The sequence below is a fragment of the Tachyglossus aculeatus genome (genome assembly GCF_015852505.1).
Source record: "Tachyglossus aculeatus isolate mTacAcu1 chromosome 12 unlocalized genomic scaffold, mTacAcu1.pri SUPER_6_unloc_1, whole genome shotgun sequence".
Lineage (NCBI taxonomy): Eukaryota > Metazoa > Chordata > Mammalia > Monotremata > Tachyglossidae > Tachyglossus > Tachyglossus aculeatus.
In genome coordinates, this window is record NW_024044828.1 from 16,812,399 (window position 1) to 16,833,131 (window position 20,733).

The 20,733-nt window shown below is 49.9% G+C and overlaps 1 protein-coding gene across 1 annotated transcript; it reads right to left on the bottom strand.

Moving 5' to 3' along the window:
• Nucleotides 1–355: 355 nt before the first annotated feature.
• On the bottom strand, nucleotides 356–20,675 carry RAB2B (RAB2B, member RAS oncogene family). The gene is made up of 8 exons (XM_038741377.1): nucleotides 20,604–20,675; nucleotides 17,752–17,823; nucleotides 10,352–10,419; nucleotides 7,966–8,048; nucleotides 7,707–7,799; nucleotides 4,227–4,338; nucleotides 1,311–1,379; nucleotides 356–560 (listed from the first exon to the last, which is right to left on the bottom strand). The coding sequence occupies exons 1-8, from the start codon at nucleotides 20,647–20,649 to the stop codon at nucleotides 456–458; spliced, it is 648 nt and encodes a 215-aa protein (XP_038597305.1). The 5' UTR covers nucleotides 20,650–20,675; the 3' UTR covers nucleotides 356–455.
• Between the last annotated feature and the right edge of the window lie 58 nt (nucleotides 20,676–20,733).

The following is a 20,733-nucleotide window of genomic DNA, read 5'->3' on the forward strand; positions in this document are numbered from 1 at the left end:
GGAAAATCTCTAGGAGGGAGACTCTGGCCTTTACTTCCCTTCCTGGGCGGCCAGACCCTCACTGACCCAAGGGGTTGGGTTCGAGCACATCCCCGGTCCCCTCCCCTCACCCGGGAGCACAGGTGGGGCCGCAGAAAGGGGCTGAGGGAAATCCAATGCATCCCTGCCTCACTCCAGTCGGTTTCAAACGAAAAGAGGAGGAGGAAAAGCGGGGGACGAGGATCCCCCCCATCTCGAGGGATCGTTCACGTCCCTGAGGCGCGACGGGGCGGCCAGGGACCTGAGTTCTTTCCTGGCCAGGGGGAGGGGCGGGGTGTCACACCTGAGGACGAAGCAGACGGGACCTCTCCTCAAGCCAGCTGCGGGATGGGGGGCTGGAGGGGGACGGGACGGGACGGGGGGCAGGGGAGAGGGGGAGCCGCCCCAGGAAGGGGCCAGGGCCCGGGACCAGAGGCTCAGCAGCAGCCCGCGCCATCCCCCGCGCCGTGGGGGCCGGGGTAGGAGCCGGTCCCCGACGCTGCTGCCATCGGCTGCTGCGGCCCGATCTTGATCCCGTTGGCCTGGAGGAGAGAAACGGACACAGCCCGTCCCGGGACCGCAGCGGGGAAGCCAAGGGGGTGTGGGGACGGCGGGGGGAGCGACCCTGCGGGGAGGGCTTGGGCCACTGCACGGGGCTTAGGGGCCCCCACGTCCACCCGCTCGACTAGTGATCTAGTAGGGTTCGCTCGTAGGGGCGGGAAGAGAAAGCCCCCTATTTCCGAGCCCCTTGGCCTGGCTTTGCCGACCAGGCTGGAATGCTGGGAGTCCCAGGAACAGTCTCGCGGCATCTCCTAGCCCAAACGGGTGATGCCGCCGGGTCCCCAGGACAAAGGAGAGGGCTCTCCTAGCTTCCCTGCCCGGCGGGGGGCCGTCACCCCTCCAGTGCTCAGCGCTTAGAACAGTGCTTTGCATACAGTAAGCGTTTAATAAATGCCATCATTATTATTATTATCTCCGGGGAGGCGGGCGATTAATCCAAGGAGCAAACTTGGGGGCCGAGAGCAATGGCCCATCCAGTCAGTCAATCGTATTTATGGAACGCTTACTGTGTGCGGAGCGCCGCACTAAGCATTTATTACAGTGCTAAACGCTAAGTCCCTACGACCACCCCGCTCCCCGGCCGGAAGGACCGTGAAATGGGAAGATGAGACTCCCTGGAGTCGGGGCCGGGTCCACCTCGGGTCTGGCGGAGGGGCGAACGGGCATCGCCCGCCTCCCGCGTGTTCCGGGCAACCCAGACCGATCTGGCGGCTCACCCCCTTGCCCCTCACCTCGTTGCTGATGTCAAAAAAGCCCTGTTGGATCTTCTTATATATTTCTTTGGCTGTGTCGATGAAGGCCTGGAGGAGACACAGATCACACAATCGATCCAGAGGCCGGCCGAGCGGCCCGTGCCACGGGGGAGCGAGACCCCGTTCGGAGAGACGTCCGAGGCCGGAGGAGAAGCCAGCCCGACGGGAGGGAAAGAAAGCTCCCTCGTGGATAGGGTGACCAGAATCCTCCGAAATAACTCATACTCCGCTCTAACCTCCAAGCCAGTAAGGCCTTCTCAAGGCGGAAGACTCATTTCCCGGGCCTCCCAAAGCAAGTTCCATTTTCCCACCTCAACCGTGAGGTTCGTTCAAAAGGTGGAGAAGAGGCGGCATTTCGGGGATGTTAGAAGACGAGATGCTGACTGTACCTAATAGCTCTTGGGAGAGTATTAGCCTTCAATGACCACACCCCAGTTGGAGGTAGAATCTGCAGTGGGGATGCAGCAGGACCGACAATGCACCCGAGCTAAACGGACGAGCAAATAGCTTTCCGCTCCAAAACGACGGTAGCGGGAGGTGGGGCGGGAGGATGGAGAGGAGAGGGGGAGGAAGGGGAGAGGGGAAGGAGGGGAGAATGGAGAAAGGAAGGAAGGAGGGAATGAGGAGGGAAAGAGGAGGAGGGGAAGGGGAAGAGAGAGATAAGGGAGGGGAGGGAGAGGGAGTAGGGGAGGAAGAGCAGAAGGAGGAGGGGAAAGGAGTAGAGTTGGGGGGGTTACAGGGAGGAGGAGAGGAAAGCCCTCCCGTCGCTGTTGTGTTCGGGCTCGGGGCTTCAGCTCTGCAGGCTGGAGTCTGCAGCAGGAGCAGGCCAGACTGGGTGCCTTCTTGGGCTTCCCCTGAACCAGATTTAAATCTCATCTCAATGATGAATTTTTGTTTTTGCTGCTAAAGGGCAATGAAAAGAAACCTCCTCCTGGTTCCGGAGCCACCCGACACGTTCCCAAGATACTCCAGCCTGCCCGTCCTCGGGGATTCCGGAGGAAGAGATTTGGAGAACACTAACAACCCGGGAAAGCCTTTTTGACTAATTCTCCTACCTGGGCATTCTAGTCTCGCTGCGGGCAGGAAACGTTTCTACCAACTCCGTTGCATTGTACCTTCCCAAGCGCTTAGCACAGTGTTCTGCACAAAGTAAGCACTCAATAAATATCACTGATTGGTGGAGTAACAGACCCACCCTCTATCATTCGCTCGGCTTGTTATCCAACATGAGCCCTAGTTTTTTCTTGCCTCGACCAGTATCTTTGGAGTCCGTTTTCCCTTCCTGAGAATTTCTTCCCTTCTCTCTGATTTATCCCGGGCACTTTCAATTCCAACCCTAACCCCGCAAAGTAATAATGATAACAGCAATAATGACTGCATTTGTTAAGCGCTCTCAAGCACTGTTCCAAGCGCTGGGGTAGATACAGCATAATCAGGTTGTCCCACTTGGGGCTCACAGTCTTAATCCCCATTTTACAGATGCAGTCACAGAGGCCCAGAGAAGTTAAGTGGCTTGCCCAAGGTCACACAGCAGGCAATCGGCGGAGCCGGGATTAGGACCCACGTCCTCTGACTCCCAAGCCCGGGCTTTTCCCACTAAGCCATGCTGCTTCTCAAAAGCAGTGCCACACTGGATTACTCTCATTTATCAGTTTAACGGGACCGATTCCAGGCCAGTCGACGGGTATTTATTAAAGTGCCCACCGTGCGCAGAGCACTGTACGAAGCACCTGGAAGGGAACGGCAGAATTACTAGACCTGATCCCTGCCTCCAAGAAGCTAAAGACTACAGCACCCAAGCCTCATCGCTTTTTTTTTTCCCCTCCCGGGGGAAGACTGACCTATTGAGATGAATCACCTCAAATATGACCCTCCAACCCATGCCGTCCCGATGTCTTTGTCAAGCCTTGAAATCCGGGTTGGAAAATGAGATGACATCGTCTGGTCACCCTATCCTGGAAAGATTCAATTTAGTCAAGAGGTTGCGAGCGGCTGAAGTGAGCGAGGAGTGGCCTCTCGGATGGTCGGCACCATCACCCAAAGCCCAGGATAGCGATCAGAAAGAACCGAAAGAGCAGTGCCCACCTACCTGAAGACAGTAAATCATTTCACCCCAAAAACAATGAGCTCCGGGGCAGCTAATTGAGCCTTCCCTTTGATCCTTACCTAAAGGGGTAATTTGTAGCCAAACTGAATTACCTGTTTCAGGTAGTCAGTTGCTTGGTTTCCCCTGGGAGAGTTTTCCGGGATTAAGTCTGCCCAAGGAATTTGTTTGGGGTGCTTCCTATGGGCCGAACACCGTACTGAGCGCTGGGATAGACGCCAGTTAATCAGGTCGGACGTAGGCTCTGTCTCCCACGGCCTCAGAGCCTAAGTAGGAGGGAGAAGAGGTACCGAATCCTCATTTGGCAGCCGAGGAAACTGAGGCACGGAGAAGCAAAGTGGCTCACCCGGGGTCACACAGCAGACCAAAGACAGAGCCGGGATTAGAACCCAGGGTCTTCCACTCTCAGACCCGTGCGCTTCCTACTGGGCCGCACTGCTTCTCGCGCTGTTTAAACCCAGCCCTTGCGATTCACCCCCACCTCTGGCTCATTGTTTTTGTTGCGTTGCTTTTTTAATTTCCAATGGATCATCCTTGGCAGAAAGCTGCGCGCGTGCTCCCCTTAACGGGAGGATTTTCAATCTCATTGATTTTCAGTAGCCTGAAAGTCCCCGCCGACTACCTCCAACAGTAGCTGAGCGGGAACCCGGGTCCGCAATCCAAGCTGGCTACTCCTTCTCCATCGCGGAGACCCTGGGCTGTTGGAGACGGCACTTTTGAGAGGAGATCTTTGAAACGCCATGCCCTCTCCCTCCCGGCACCCGATGGCCCTCCCCCAGCCCGAGAGCTACCTCTTCGACGTTGGAGGCCGTCTTGGCTGAGGTCTCCATGAAGATGAGCCCGTGCTCGCGGGCAAAGGCCTCTCCTTCTTCCTTCTTCACATCTCTGCGGGACTCCAGGTCACTGCGGGAAACGGGAAGGGCCCTTTAGGGAGAGGCCAGCTGCGCTCCTGTCTCCTCTCCCTCTGGATTATCGGCTCCTTGTGGGCAGGGAATCCATCTACCATCTCTGCCGTACTGTACTCTCCCAAGGGCTCAGTCCAGTGCTCTTCGTACTACAAACGCCTCACAAATTCCACTGACTCCTCGCCGATGTTTCCCCAGCAATCTGTGGTCTGGAGCACGCCCGGCATCCGTCGGTCAGTCGTATTTACCGAGCGTTTACCGTGTGTGCGGAGTGCTGTATTTAGCGCTTGGGAGAACACAGCTCCCACTGTTAGACTGTGAGCCCACTGTTGGGTAGGGACCGTCTCTATATGTTGCCAATTTGTACTTCCCAAGCGCTTAGTCCAGTGCTCTGCACATAGTAAGCGCTCAATAAATACGATTGATGATGATGATACAACAATGCCGGTAGACACACTCCCTGCCTCCAACGAGCCTTTGAGTTTTCAGCCCGGGGAGGGAGACGGACATTAATAAAAATAATTTATGGATATGTACTTAAGCGCCGTGGGGCTGAGAGTGGAGTGAATACCAAATCAGTCAATCAATAAATGATATTTTTTGAATGCACACTGTGTGCGGAGCATTGTTAAGCACTTGGGAGAGTACAACACAACAGAGTAGGTAGACGTATTACCTGCCCCCCAGGAGCTCCTGGTTTGTCTTGCCTCAGGCTGGTATTTGCAATAATTATGGCTCCTAAGCAGATCCGGTCCCCTGGGTATTCCAGCTTGGAATAATGGACTAAAATCCTACTTCTACTCTGTAAACACGTTGTGGGCAGGAAATGTGTCTTTTTGTTGTTATATTGTACTCTCCCAAGCGCTTAGTACAGTGCTTTGCGTACAGTGAGCTCTCAATACATTCATTAATTCAATCATATTTACTGAACACTTACTGTGTGCAGAGCCCTGTACTAAGCGCTCGGAAAGTACAATTCAGCAATAAAGAGAGACAATCCCGGCCCACTGCGGGCTTACAGTCTAGAAGCGGGGAGACAGACAGCAAAACAAGTAAACAGGCATCAATAGCACTTATATAAGCAGAACTGTAGATTTATATACATATCAAGTTAGCAGGCATTAATGTAAATAAATAGAATTATAGCTGTATACATGTATAAACACAAGTGCTGTGGGGCGGGAAAGTGGGGTATCAATCAATTAATCAATCGTGTTTATTGAGCGCTTACTGCGTGCAGAGCACTGTACTAAGCGCTTGGGAAGTACAAGTTGGCAACATATAGACGAGGGGGAGCTGAATAAATACGATTGAACGAATGAACGCTAACTTTCAGAGCAGGGATCCCGACACTCAGTGACCCCGAACACCCTTGGGCTCACCGTGGCGGAGGCGATACCTTCAAATGTCGGCTCTAGCGACCGTCTGCGGTCCCCGCTTTGGTGGGCACGGCGACCCCGGGGGGACGGGGAGCCGGGGATCGAGTCCAAAGAGGGAATCTGGGAAATGGGATCATGCCAGCCTTGCCCCTCCTACTCCACCCAGTGAAGGAGAGGAATGAAAGGGAAGAAAGGACGTCTAGATTGCCAATTTGTACTTCCCAAGCGCTTAGTACAGTGCTCTGCACATAGTAAGCGCTCAATAAATACGATTGATGATGATTGTAAACTCATTGTCAACCAACTCTGCTGTATTGTACTCTTCCAAGAGCTCAGTGCGGTATTCCGCGCACGGTAGGTGCTCGATAAATACCACTGATGGATTGATTGACCTCGGTAGTGGGGGGTGGGGGGGAATGGCAGTGGCCTCCTTTCTTCTCTTTGTCATTTATCCACAAGAAATTGAGGAACAAAGGCTGGGGAAGAGGGCTCACAGAATGGAATGAGCTAAGTTTTCACTAGCCTTATTGCTCCTGTGGATCAACAGAAACAACCCGGGGTAACGAAGTGACGGGAGAAAAGGGAGGAGGGAGAGACAGAAGGATAAAGATGTGAAGACGGGGACTTGGGGAGAGAAAAGAAACCCAAGAAACGAAGAGATGATGAGGGATGAAGGCTGGGGAAGGCTGCTGATTTCTACCAACTGGCCAACTTCACTGGGAATTACCTTCTGCTTCCCACCCAGAAAACAGCATTCATTCATTCATTCCATCGTATTTATTGAGCGCTTCCTGTGTGCAGGGCACTGGACTAAGCGCTTGGGAAGTCCAAGCTGGCAACATCTAGAGACGGTCCCCACCCACCAACGGGCTCACAGTCTAGAAGGGGGAGACAGGCGACAGAACAGAACACGTGGACAGGTGGCAAGTCAAGTCTAGTGGATAGAGCACGAGCCGGCGAGTCAAGTCATGGGTTCTAAACCTGGGTTGGCCACTTATCTTCTGTGTGACCGTGGGCAAGTCACTTCACTTCTCTGTGCCTCGGTTACCTCATCTGTAAAATGGGGATTAAGACTGTGAGCCCGATGTCCTTCCTCCCTTCAAGGCCCTACTGAGAGCTCACCTCCTCCAGGATGCCTTCCCAGACTGAGCCCCTTCCTTCCTCTCCCCCTCGTCCCCCTCTCCATCCCCCCATCTTACCTCCTTCCCTTCCCCACAGCACCTGTATATATGTATGTACATATTTATTACTCTATTTATTTATGTATTTTACTTGTACATACCTATTCTATTTATTTTATTTTGTTAATCTGTTTGGTTTTGTTCTCTGTCTCCCCCTTCTAGACTGTGAGCCCACTGTTGGGTAGGGACTGTCTCTAGACGTTGCCAACTTGGACTTCCCAAGCGCTTAGTATAGTGCTCTGCACCCAGTAAGCGCTCAATAAATACGATTGATCGACTGATTGATTGATTGATGTCAGCCGGGGACCGTGTCCTACCTGATTTGCCTGTATTCCCCACAGCGCTGAGTACAGTGAGCCCAATGTTGGGTAGGGACTGTCTCTATGTGTTGCCAATTTGTACTTCCCAAGCGCTCAGTACAGTGCTCTGCACATAGTAAGCGCTCAATAAATATGATTGATTGATTGCATGGCATATAGCAGGCGCTTAACAAATACCACCACTATTATTATTATTATCATTGATAATGATAATAAATAGCCCTAAGCGATTGAAAAAAAAAATTCCACAGTTTTTCCAAAGGACGTTCTTTCGCTCTTCCTCTCCTGTCCCGGCGTCCCTCGGGGAACAACCATCCCACCCAATGCCACCAAGCTGAGCGTCTCCACGCCGCCCACGAGCCGGGCGAGGGGCCGAGGAGAGTTGGTCTCGCCCTCCGATTGAAGTCAGAAGGGACCCACTCGAGCCCGTCACGGCGCGGCGGCGGGGTGGGGGACGGATGCCCGGGCCGCGGGCGGGAAACGTACCTCTTGTTCCCGATCAGCATGATGACCATGTTGGAGCTGGAGTGCTGGCGGGCATCTTCTAGCCACGACGTCAGGTGGATGAAGGTCTCCCGTCTGCAGGAGGGCGGAACGGAGGGAGGAGGGAGGGAGCAGACGTCGGGGGAGCGCCCCAGGAGTCGGGGGGTTGGGAATGGGAAGAGTTGGGGGACTGGGAAGATGGTGGGGACGGAGTGGCAGGGGAGCGGGACCGGGGGGACGGGTTCCCGCCCCCCAAACCCACCTAGTAATGTCGTACACCAGGAGAGCTCCGGCCGCTCCCCTGTAGTAAGATCGGGTGATGGAGCGGAAGGATTCCTGCCCGGCCTTTCCCACCGAGGAGGCGACGAGGAATCCGAGAAAAAACAGGTTATTCACGGAGGGATGGGGGACAGGGGCCCGCTTGCTCATATTCATCCATTCATTCATTCAACTGTATCTGTAGATCAGTGCTCAGCGCTTAGAACAGTGCTCCGCACATAGTAAGCGCTTAACGAATGCCATAAAAAAAAAAGAGAAGCAGCGTGGCTCAGTGGAAAGAGCCCGGGCTTTGGAGTCAGAGGGCATGGGTTCGAATCCCGGCTCCGCCACATGTCTGCTGTGTGACTTTGGGCAACTTCTCTGAGCCTCAGTTCCCTCATCTGTAAAATGGGGATTAAGACTGTGAGACCCCGGTGGGACAACCTGATCACGCTGTATCCTCCCCCAGCGCTTAGAACAGTGCATTGCACATAGTAAGCGCTTAACAAATGCCATAAAAAAACAACAAAAAAAACCAAATGCCATCATTATTATTACTATTATCTGTTGAGAGCTATCTAGTTATTTATTCTATTTATTTTATTTTGTTACTATGTTTTGTTTTGTTGTCTGTCTCACCCTTCTAGACCGTGAGCCCGCTGTTGGGTAGGGTCCGTCTCTATACGTTGCCAACTTGTACCTCCCAAGCACTTAGTACAGTGCTCTGCACACAGTAAGCGCTCAATAAATACAACTGAATGAATGAATGAATGGATTTCAAAATCATAATCATAATACCAAAGGAAATGGCGGGCTCAAATGAATCCAGATGGGCCGAATCCTAGTCCGGTTTTCTAGCCCAGCACTCACTACAGTGCTTGGCACATAGTAAGCACTTAACAAATGACATAATTACTATAAACCACAGGACTCTATTCCACATTTCCACAAAAACATCTCACCAGCACACACTACAGTGCTTGGCACATAGTAATCACTTAACAAATGACACAGTTACTATAAACCACTGGATTCTATTCCACATTTCCACAAAAACACCTCACCAGCACTCACTACAGTGCTTGGCACATAGTAAGCACTTAACAAATGACACAATTACTATAAACCACTGGATTCTATTCCACATTTCCACAAAAAACATCTCAGGTAAAGGCGGCCGTGAGGGGCATACATCCCGGGGACTCAAAATTCCCCATATTAAAAAAAAAAAGGATGTGGTCCCTTGCAGAAACTCTTCTGCTCCACTCTGGGGTAGATACAAGATAATCAGGTCCCACACGGGAGGGAGAACAGGCATTGAATCCCCATTCTGCAGATGAAGGAACTGAAGCCCAGAGACGTTAAGTGACTTGCCCGACATCAAACAGCGGACAAGACAAGTTTAGAAACCAGATCCTTTTGACTTTCAGGCCCGGGCTCTTTCCACTAGACCAGGCTGTTTCTTTGAAGTCTTTGACCTATTGAACAGTGTCCAGCACTTAGAACAGGGCTTGGCGCCTAGTAAGTGCTTAACAAATACCATTATTATCATTATTCTTAATAAAATAAAGGGCTTTGGAGGAATGGAATGGAAAGGCGCAGAATGAGCTGTTATCCTCTCTGGTGTATCAACGTGGAAGGTGAGAAGGGAGGGTAAAGTGAGAAAAGACAGCAATTCACTACGTTTTCCCAGATCACCTGCACTTTACCCTCTGGCGAGGTTCGGATACGGAAACCGGGCCAGCCGCGGTTCACGCTGACGGATGGAAATCTAGACGGGAAGAGCAGCGTGGCCTAGCAGAAAGAGCCCAGACCCAAGAGCCGGAGGACCCGGGTTCGATTTCCAGCTCTACCGCTGGTCTGCTGGGTGATCTTGGGCAAGTAATTTCCCTTCTCGATCGACTGACCCTCAGCGTGGTTCCCGCTAGACCCGGGGGCTCCGCTTCCCAAGCGAGGGAGGACACGTGGACCCGAAGAAGATCGAGAGGAATCCAAAGAGGGACTCCAGTTGAAATATTTAGCTCGTGTGGGCAGGGAGTGTGTCTGTTTTTTGTTGTACCCTCCCAAGAGCTTAGTACAGGGCTCTGCACACAGTAATCGCTCGATAAATACGACTGAATGAATGAATGAAATATCCAAAAATCTCTGTCCACTCCCACACTGGGAGGTGAGGAGGGAATCGCCTTCCCTAGGGCAGAATGAGGAAGGGGGTGTTGAAAGTTGGCGTGAGGATTGAGTGATACTGCCCTGACCCAATCCCCAATCTATGAACGCTCCCTCCTCTACCCTCTTTCAAAACCATCCCTTTCCCCTAGATTTTTTTCTCCTCTCCCAGCTCCTCCCTCTGCGCTTGGATCTTGGGCAGAGGTTGAGTTCCCCCGCTCTCTCACCGTGTCCCAGATTTGCAGTTTGATCTGTTTGCCGTCGATGCTGATCATTCGGGCCCCGAACTCCACGCCTGCGGGCGAAGAGCAGAAGAGAAGACACGCGTTCGATTCCAACCTTCCGAGAGGTGCTCCGGGTTAACGTCGGGCAGAGGGGAGGGCTGGGGGGACCACGGGAGAACTGGCTGAACGCCGAAGGACCCCGCCAGCGGAGCTTCAACGCAGGGAACCAACGAGAACAAGTGTTTTAATCTCCCGGGGGCCTCTGGTATCGATAAGCGAGGATGTAGAGTCCGGGCGCTTTTCAACTTTACCTGCCTCCGCGCTTGGATCTAAACCCTTCAACCACTTGATCACCGCTCCAGCCCCGCACCTCTTATGTCTTCCTCCCCCATCTGTTTTTATTTCAATGTCTGTCTGCCCCTCTAGACCGTAAGCTTCTTGTGGACAGGGAGAATTTCAACCAACTCTATTGTCCTGTCCTCTCCCAAGTGCTTAGTACAGCGCTACGCTACGCTAGTTTTAATCTCCTGGGGGCCTCTGGTATCGATAAGCGAGGATGCAGAGTCCGGGCGCTTTTCAACTTTACCTGCCTCCGCGCTTCGATCTAAACCCTTCAACCACTTGATCACCGTTCCAGCCCCGCACCTCTTATGTCCTTCTCCCCCGTCTGTTTTTATTTCAATGTCTGTCTGCCCCTCTAGACCGTAAGCTCCTTGTGAACAGGGAGAGTTTCAACCGACTCTATTGTACTGTCCTCTCCCAAGTGCTTAGTACTGTGAGCCCACTGTTGGGTAGGGACTGCCTCTATATGTTGCCAACTTGTACTTCCCAAGCGCTTAATACAGTGCTCTGCACACAGTAAGTGCTCAATAAACACGATTGATTGATTGATTGATTGATTGCTACACTACGCTAGTTTGAATCTCCCGGGGGCCTCTGGTATCGATAAGCGAGGATGCAGAGTCCGGGCGCTTTTCAACTTTACCTGCCTCCGCGCTTGGATCTAAACCCTTCAACCACTTGATCATCGCTCTGGCCCCGCACCTCTTATGTCCTTCTCCCCCGTCTGTTTTTATCATCATCATCAATCGCATTTATTGAGCGCTTACTATGTGCAGAGCACTGTACTAAGCGCTTGGGAAGTACAAATTGGCAACATATAGAGACAGTCCCTACCCAACAGTGGGCTCACAGTCTAAAAGGGGGAGAATGTCTGTCTGCCCCTCTAGACCGTAAGCTCCTTGTGGACTGGGAGAGTTTCAACCGACTCTTATTGTACTGTCCTCTCCCAAGTGCTTAGCACAGCGCTACACTACGCTAGTTTTAATCTCCCGGGGGCCTCTGGTATCCGTAAGCGAGGATGCAGAGCCCGGGCGCTTTTCAACTTTACCTGCCTCCGCGCTTCGATCTAAACCCTTCAACCACTTGATCACTGTTCCAGCCCCGCACTTTTTATGTCCTTCTCCCCCGTCTGTTTTTATTTCAATGTCTGTCTGCCCCTCTAGACCGTAAGCTCCTGTGGACAGGGAGAGTTTCAAATGACTCTATTGTACTGTCCTCTCCCAAGTGCTTAGTACTGTGAGCCCACTGTTGGGTAGGGACTGTCTCTATATGTTGCCAACTTGTACTTCCCAAGTGCTTAGTACAGTGCTCTGCACACAGTAAGTGCTCAATAAATACGATTGATTGATTGATTGATTGCTACACTATGCTAGTTTGAATCTCCCAGGGGCCTCTGGTATCGATAAGCGAGGATGCAGAGTCCGGGCACTTTTCAACTTTACCCGCCTCCGCGCTTGGATCTAAACCCTTCAACCACTTGATCACCACTCCGGCCCCGCACCTTTTATGTCCTTCTCCCCCGTCTGTTTTTATTTCAATGTCTCTCTGCCCCTCTAGACCGTAAACTTCTTGTGGACGGGGAGAGTTTCAACTGACTCTTATTGTAGTGTCCTCTCCCAAGTGCTTAGTACAGTGCTACGCTCACCGTAAGGGTTCAATAAAGATCACTGGTCGATGGCCCGTCTCCTCTATCTCGCCGCTGACCTCTCGCCCAACTCCTATCCCTGGCTTGGAATTCCCCCCCTCCTCATATCCGGCAATTACTCTCTTCCCCCTTCAAAGCTTTACTGAAAGCCCATCACCTCCAAGAGGCCTTCCCTGACTAAGCCCTCATTTCCTCTTTTCCCGCTCTCTTCCGCATCACCCTGACTTGCTCCCTCGAATCGCCATTCCCGCCCCCAGCCCGAGCGCTTACGTACATTCATTCATTCAATCGTATTTATTGAATGCTACATTCATTCATTCACTCAATCAATCGTATTTATTGAGCGCTTACTGTGTGCAGAGCACTGGACTAATCAATCAATCAATCAATAGTATTTATTGAGCGCTTACTGTGTGCAGAGCACTGGACTAAGCGCTTGGGAAGTACAAGTTGGCAACATATAGAGACGGTCCCTACCCAACAGCGGGCTCACAGTCTAGAAGGGGGAGACAGACAACAAAACATATTAACAAAATAAAATAAATAGAATATGTACAAATAAAATAGAGTAATAAATACGTACAAACATATATTCATACATACAGGTGCTGTGGGGAGGAGGAGGAGGTAAGGCAGGGGGATGGTGAGGGGGAGAAGGGGGTGAGGAAGGAGGGGGCTCAGTCTGGGTCATTCTCTGTCATATATGTAATAAATGTATATATGTAATAAATTACATATCCGTAATTTATTTCTTTATATTGTCTGTCTCCCCCGTATGGACTGTGAGCTCACTGTGGGCAAGGAATGCGTCCGTCATATCATATCATGTCATATCATATCATGTCATGTCATATCATTATGACATCCCCCATCCCCCCTGCCCTACCTCCTTCCCCTCCCCACAGCACCTGCATATATGTTTGTACAGATTTATTACTCTATTTTACTTGTACATATTTACATATTCTATTTATTTTATTCTGTTAATATGCTTTGTTTTGTTGTCCATCTCCCTGTTCTAGACTGTGAGCCCACTGTTGGGTAAGGACCGTCTCTCTATGTTGCCAACTTATACTTCCCAAGTGCTTAGTACAGTGCTCTGCACACAGTAAGCGCTCAATTCATTCATTCATTCATTCAATTGTATTTATTGAGCGCTTACTGTGTGCACAGCACTGGACTAAGCGCTTGGGAAGTACAAGTTGGCCACATATAGAGACAGTCCCTACCCAACAGTGGGCTCACAGTCTAGAAGGGGGAGACAGACAACAAAACATATTAACAAAATAAAATACACAGAATGCAAAATAAAATTAATAGAATACAAAATAAATAGAATACAAAATAAAATAAATAGAATACACGATTGAATGAATGAATGATATTGTACTCTCCTGAGCACTGAGTATGATGCTCTGCTCACGGTAAGTGCTCAATTAATACGACTGACTGCCTGCCTGCCCCCCGGGGCTGCAGGTAGGACAGGGACTGCGTCTAACCCGATTTGCTCGTATCCATGCCGGCGCTCAGTACAGCGCTCGACACAAGTTGTCGTTGCTGTCTTTTGCTGTCGAGTCGTGTCCGACCCATAGTGACACCTCAGACACATCTCTCCCAGAACGCCCCACTTCCACCTGCAATCGTTCCGGTAGCGTATCCATAGAGTTTGCTTGGTAAAAAATATGGAAGCGGTAGCGACACCTCAGACGCATCTCCTCTGCTGCTAATCTCCTCACCGTTAGGCCTCGTTCTCGCCTGTCCCGCCATCGACCCCCGGCCCACGTCATCCCCCGGGCCTGGAATGCCCCCAATCCCTCTGCCCATCCACCAAGCTAGCTCTCTTCCTCCCTTCAAGGCCCTACTGAGAGCTCACCTCCTCCAGGAGGCCTTCCCACACTGAGCCCCTTCCTTCCTCTCCCCCTCGTCCCCCTCTGCATCCCCCCGGTCTTACCTCCTTCCCTTCCCCACAGCACCTGTATATATGTATATATGTTTGTACATATTTATTACTCTATTTATTTATTGATTTATTTTACTTGTACATATCTATTCTATTTATTTTATTTTGTTAGCATGTTTGGTTTTGTTCTCTGTCTCCCCCTTTCAGACTGTGAGCCCACTGTTGGGTAGGGACTGTCTTTATATGTTGCCAACTTGTACTTCTCAAGCGCTTAGTACAGTGTTCTGCACACAGTAAGAGCTCAATAAATACGATTGATTGATTGATTGATTGATCTCTCCCAGAACGCCCCACTTCCATCTGCAATCGTTCCGGTAGCGTATCCATAGAGTTTCCTTGGTAAAAATACGGAAGCATTTTACCAAGGCCTCCTTCCACACAGTAAACGAATCTCTGCTCTCGACCCATTTTTCCTCTCCTCCTTCCCCTCCCCACAGCACCTGTATATATGTATATAGGTTTGTACATATTTATTACTCTATTTATTTATTTTACTCGTACATATCTATTCTATTCATTTTATTTTGTTATGTTTGGTTTTGTTCTCTGTCTCCCCCTTCTAGACTGTAAGCCCACTGTTGGGTAGGGACTGCCTCTATATGTTGCCAACTTGTACTTCCCAAGCGCTTAGTACAGTGCTCTGCACACAGTAAGCGCTCAATAAATATGATTGATTGATCGACTGTATAGATGTTTGTACGGATTTATTACTCTTACTTGTAATGATAATAATAATAATGGCATTTATTAAGCGCTTACTACGTGCAAAGCACGGTTCTAAGCGCTGGGGAGGTTACAAGGAGATCAGGTTGTCCCACGGGGGGCTCACAGTCTTAATCCCCATTTTACAGATGAGATCCCCATTTTACAGATGAGACTGTACGTTGTACGGATTTACTATTCTATTTATTTTGTTAATGATGTGCATCTAGCTTTACTTCGATTTATTCTGACGACTTGACACCCGTCCACATGTTTTGTTTTGTTGTCTGTCTCCCCCTTCTAGACCGTGAGCCCGCTGTGGGGTAGGGACCGTCTCTATATGTGGCCGACTTGTACTTCCCAAGCGCTTAGTACAGTGCTCTGCACACAGTAAGCGCTCAATAAATACGACTGAATGAATGAATGACTCTCTCCCATGCCGCTGCTGCCCGGCACGTGGTAAGCGCTTACAAATACCACAATTATTATCGGAAGTCTTCACTTTCCTTCAACCGGCCCGGACACCCTCCGACTCAGCTCTGTTTTATCCCAAAGGATATTTAAGCCATTCGATGCTTCCAAGGGATGTTCTCGGCCAGAAATCCGTGACTCTGGAAACCTGGCCGAGGGGTGAAGGTTGAGAAGGGACCCGCCGCCCAGAAGGGAAGGAAACGGATGGAGGGAAGAGGGGAGAGAACGATGGGGGAGCGTGGGCCAAAGAAAACGACGAAAAAGAGAGGGGTGAGAAGGGGTGGGTACGGGAAACGAAACAAGTCCGGCTGTACTTCAAAGCCTTCTGCCACTTGGGTCAGCCGGTCAGTCAGTCGTATTCATTCATTCATTCAATCGTATTTATTGAGCGCTTACTGTGTGCAGAGCACTGTACTAAGCGCTTGGGAAGTACAAGCTGGCAACATATAGAGACGGTCCCTACCCAACAGCGGGCTCACAGTCTAGAAGGGGGAGACAGACAACAAAACAAAACATATTAACAAAATAAAATAAATAGAATAAATATCATCATCATCATCAATCGTATTTATTCGTACTTATTGAGTGCTTACTGTATGCGGGACACTGTACTGAGCGCTTGGGAGGGTACCGTACAACAGTTGACAGACACATTCCCTGCCCACATTAAGCTTACAGTCTAAAGGGGTGGAACCAGAATAGCAGAGAGGGAGGCTGGGTGTGTGGGGAAACGCGAGTTGTGCGTGTTGCCGGCTGAGAATGTGTCTTATTTGGCTTTACGGGAAGCAGCACGGTCTAACGGAAGAGGCACAGGCTTGGGATTCAGGGGACGTGGGTTCTAATCCCGGCTCCGCCACTCGTCTGCTGTGTGACTTTGGGTGATGATGATGATGGTATTTGTTAAGCGCTTACTATGTGCAAAAAGCCCTGTTCTAAGCGCTGGGGAGGTTACAAGGTAATCAGGTTGTCCCACGGGGGGGCTCACAGTTTTAATCCCCATTTTACAGATGAGGGAACTGAGGCCCAGAGAAGTAACTTGCCCAAAGTCACACAGCTGACAGTTGGTGGAGCTGGGATTCGAACTCCGACCTCCGACTCCAAAGCCCGGGCTCTTTCCACTGAGCCACGCTGCTTCTCCAGCACTTCTCTGTGCCTCAGTAACCTCCTGTGTAAAATGGGGATTAAGACTCTGTGTCCCATGTGGGACAGGAACTGTGTCCAACCTGATTACCTTGTATCTATCCCAGAGCTGAGAACGGTGCTTGGCACATAGTAAGCGCTTAACAAATACCCTAATTACAGCACACAGTCCTCAGAACTTGCTTGATAGACCCCCACCCCTTCGACTATCTTGCCCAGGGCACGCACCCGGGATATTTTTTTTTTTTTAATGGCATTTGTTAAGCGCTTACTATGTGCAAAGCACTGTTCTAAGCGCTTGCCTGGGCGAGGGGGGTGTGGAGGGCAGGGGGTTCCTCTTCAACTAAACCCCCTCCCCTACTAAGCTCTTGTTACAGCAGCCGCTCAATAAATGCCGAGGACGATGGTTTTTCAGCGACCTCGGGGATCTGGGTGAAATTCAACTCCTCGGCTCCGTCCCTTCTCATCTCACTGAACGCTTACAGTGAGCATGGTGCTGTACTAAACACTTGGGAGAGGAAAGGACAATAAGAGTCGGTTGAAACTCTCCCTGTCCACAAGGAGCTTACGGTCTAGAGGGCAGACAGACATTGAAATAAAAACAGACGGGGAAGATGGACATATTTATTTATTTATTTTATTTTGTAAGTATGTTCAGTTTTGTTCTCTGTCTCCCCCTTTTAGACTGTGAGCCCACTGCTGGGTAGGGACTGTCTCTATATGTTGCCAATTTGTACTTCCCAAGCGCTTAGTACAGTGCTCTGCACATAGTAAGCGCTCAATAAATACGATTGATGATGATGGTGATGATAAGAGGTGTGGGGCCGGAGCGGTGATCAAGTGGTCGAAGGGTTTAGATCCAAGCGCGGAGCGAGGTAAAATTGAAAAGCTCCCGGACTCTGCATCGTCGTTTATCGATACCAGAGGCCCCCGGGAGATTAAAACTAGCGTAGCGCTGTACTAAGCACTTGGGACAATAGAGTCGGTTGAAACTCTCCCTGTCCACAAGGAGCTTACGGTCTAGACGGACCGACTAGAGGGGCAGACGGACACTGAAATAAAAACAGACGGGGGAGAAGGCCATAAGAGGACATCCCTTCTCATCTCGAGGGGTGCGGGGCCCGGGAGGAGGGGGCTTCTTACCTATCGTGAGGTCGTGGACTGGCTGGAACCGCTTGTCTGTGAACTGCAGGAGGAGGCATGACTTTCCCACACCTGAAAGAGAAGCAGTATGGCCTGGTGGACACAGTGTGGGCTTAGGAGTCGGAAGGGCATTCATTCATTCGATCGCATTTACTGAGCGCTTACTGTGTGCAGAGCACTGGACTAAACGCTTGGGAAGTACAAGTTGGCAACATATAGAGACAGGCCCTACCCAACAGCGGGCTCACAGTCTAGAAGGGGGAGACAGATGACAAAGCAAAACATATTAACTAAATAAAATAAATAGAATAAATATGTACAAGTAAAATAAATAGAGTAATTAATCTGTACAAACATATATATTCATATATACACATATATATACTTCTTGTTGAGCAAGAAACTTAACTTCTCTGGGCCTCAGTTCCCTCATCTGTAACATGGGGATGAAGACTGTGAGCCCCACGTAGGACAAGCTGATTACTCTGTATCTCCCCCAGTGCTTAGAACAGTGCTTGGCACACAGTAAGCGCTTAGCAAATACCATTATTATTATTATTATTATTATTAACTTCTCTGGGCCTCAGTCCCTTTTTCTGCAAAATGGGGATGAAGACTGGGAGCCCCATGCAGGACCACCTGATGACTCTGTGTCTACCGCAGCGCTTAGAACACTGCTTGGCACGTAACAAGCGCTTAACAAATATCATTATTATTATTATTATTAATAATAACTTCTCTGGGCCTCAGTCCCTTCTTCTGCCAAACGGGGATGAAGACTGGGAGCCCCCCGGGAGACCACCTGATGACTCTGTGTCCACCGCAGCGCTTAGAACAGTGCTTGGCACGTGGTAAGCGCTTAACAAACACCATTATTATAATTATTATTAACTTCTCTGGGCCTCAGTCCCCTCCTCTGCCAAATGGGGATGAAGACTGGGAGCCGTGGGACCACCTGATGACTCTGTGTCTACCGCAGCGCTTAGAACAGTGCTTGGCACGTAGTAAGCGCTTAACAAATGCCATTGGGGGGAAAAAAAGGATGGTGCTGACGCTGAGAAGGCCCTGGGGCATCCCCGTGGGGAGGATGAGGTCGGGGGAAGGCAGGGACATTGTGGGAATCAATCAATCAATCAATCGTATTTATTGAGCGCTTACTGTGTGCAGAGCACTGTACTAGGCGCTTGGGAAGTCCAAGTTGGCAACATCTAGAGACGGTCCCTACCCAACAGTGGGCTCACAGTCTAAAAGGGGGAGACAGAGAACAAAACCAAACATACTAACAAAATAAAATAGAATAGATATGTACAAGTAAAATAAATGGAGTAATAAATATGTACAAACATATATACATTAATCAATCAATCGTATTTATTGAGCGCTTACTGCGTGCAGAGCACTGTACTAGACGATTGGGAAGTCCAAGTTTGCAACATCTAGAGACAGTCCCTACCCAACAGTGGGCTCACAGTCTAGAAGGGGGAGACAGACAACAAAACCAAACATACTAACAAAATAAAATAGAATAGATATGTACAAGTAAAATAAATGGAGTAATAAATACGTACAAACATATATACATCAATCAATCAATCGCATCTTTTAGACTGTGAGCCCACTGTTGGGTAGGGACTGTCTCTCCATGTTGCCAACTTGGACTTCACAAGCGCTTAGTCCAGTGCTCTGCCCACAGTAAGCGCTCAATAAATACGATTGATGATGATGATTGATGATTTACTGAGCACTTACTGTGTGCAGAGCACTAGACTAAGCGCTTGGGAAGTCCAAGTTGGCAACATCTAGAGATGGTCCCTACCCAACAGCGGGCTCACAGTCTAGAAGGGGGAGACAGACAACAAAACCAAACATACTAACAAAATAAAATAGAATAGATATGTACAAGTAAAATAAATGGAATAATAAATATGCACAAACATATATACATCAATCAATCAATCGTATCTTTTAGTCTGTGAGCCCACTGTTGGGTAGGGACTGTCTCTCTATGTTGCCAACTTGGACTTCCCAAGCGCTTAGTCCAGTGCTCTGCACATACTAAGCGCTCAATAAATACGATTGATGATGATGATTTATTGAGCGCTTACTGTGGGCAGAGCACTGTACTAAGCGCTTGGGAAGTCCAAGTTGGCAACATAGAGAGACAGTCGCTACCCAGCAGTGGGTTCATGGTCTAAAAGGATCATCATCATCATCAATCGTATTTATTGAGCGCTTCCTGTGTGCAGAGCACTGGACTAAGCGCTTGGGAAGTCCAAGTTGGCAACACATAGAGACAGTCCCTACCCAACAGTGGGTTCACAGTCTAAAAGGATCATCATCATCAATCGTATTTATTGAGCGCTTCCTGTGTGCAGAGCACTGGACTAAGCGCTTGGGAAGTCCAAGTTGGCAACACATAGAGACAGTCCCTACCCAACAGTGGGTTCACAGTCTAAAAGGATCATCATCATCAATCGTATTTATTGAGCGCTTCCTGTGTGCAGAGCACTGGACTAAGCGCTTGGGAAGTCCAAGTTGGCAACACATAGAGACAGTCCCTACCCAACAGTGGGTTCACAGTCTAAAAGGATCATCATCATCAATCGTATGTATTGAGCGCTTCCTGTGTGCAGAGCACTGGACTAAGCGCTTGGGAAGTCCAAGTTGGCAACACATAGAGACAGTCCCTACCCAACAACAGGCTCACAGTCTAAAAGGGGGAGACAGAGAACAAAACCAAACATCCTAACAAAATAAAATAAATAGACTAGATAGGTACAAGTAAAATAAATCAATAAATATAGGGTAATCAATATGTACAAAGGCTGTGCATATTTGGGAAGGCGTTGTACCTGTATCCCCGATGATGATGTACTTGAAGAGATAAGCGTAAGTCATGGTCCAGGCTGCGGCCGCTCTAACCCTGCGACTCCCGCCCCGGCCCCTCTAGCCGGGTCCTCCCCCGCCTCGACTGCTCCCGCC

What these genes read in the sequence shown, in the direction of transcription:
- RAB2B (XM_038741377.1), bottom strand. Translation starts at nt 20,649, where the DNA reads ATGACTTACGCTTATCTCTTCAAGTACATCATCATCGGGGATACAG. An exon ending in AGTCCACGACCTCACGATAG is followed by an intron (nt 10,420 to 17,751) that starts GTAAGAAGCCCC and finishes CTTCGCCCGCAG; the next exon opens with GCGTGGAGTTCGGGGCCCGA. An exon ending in AACTGCAAATCTGGGACACG is followed by an intron (nt 8,049 to 10,351) that starts GTGAGAGAGCGG and finishes TCGGTGGGAAAG; the next exon opens with GCCGGGCAGGAATCCTTCCG.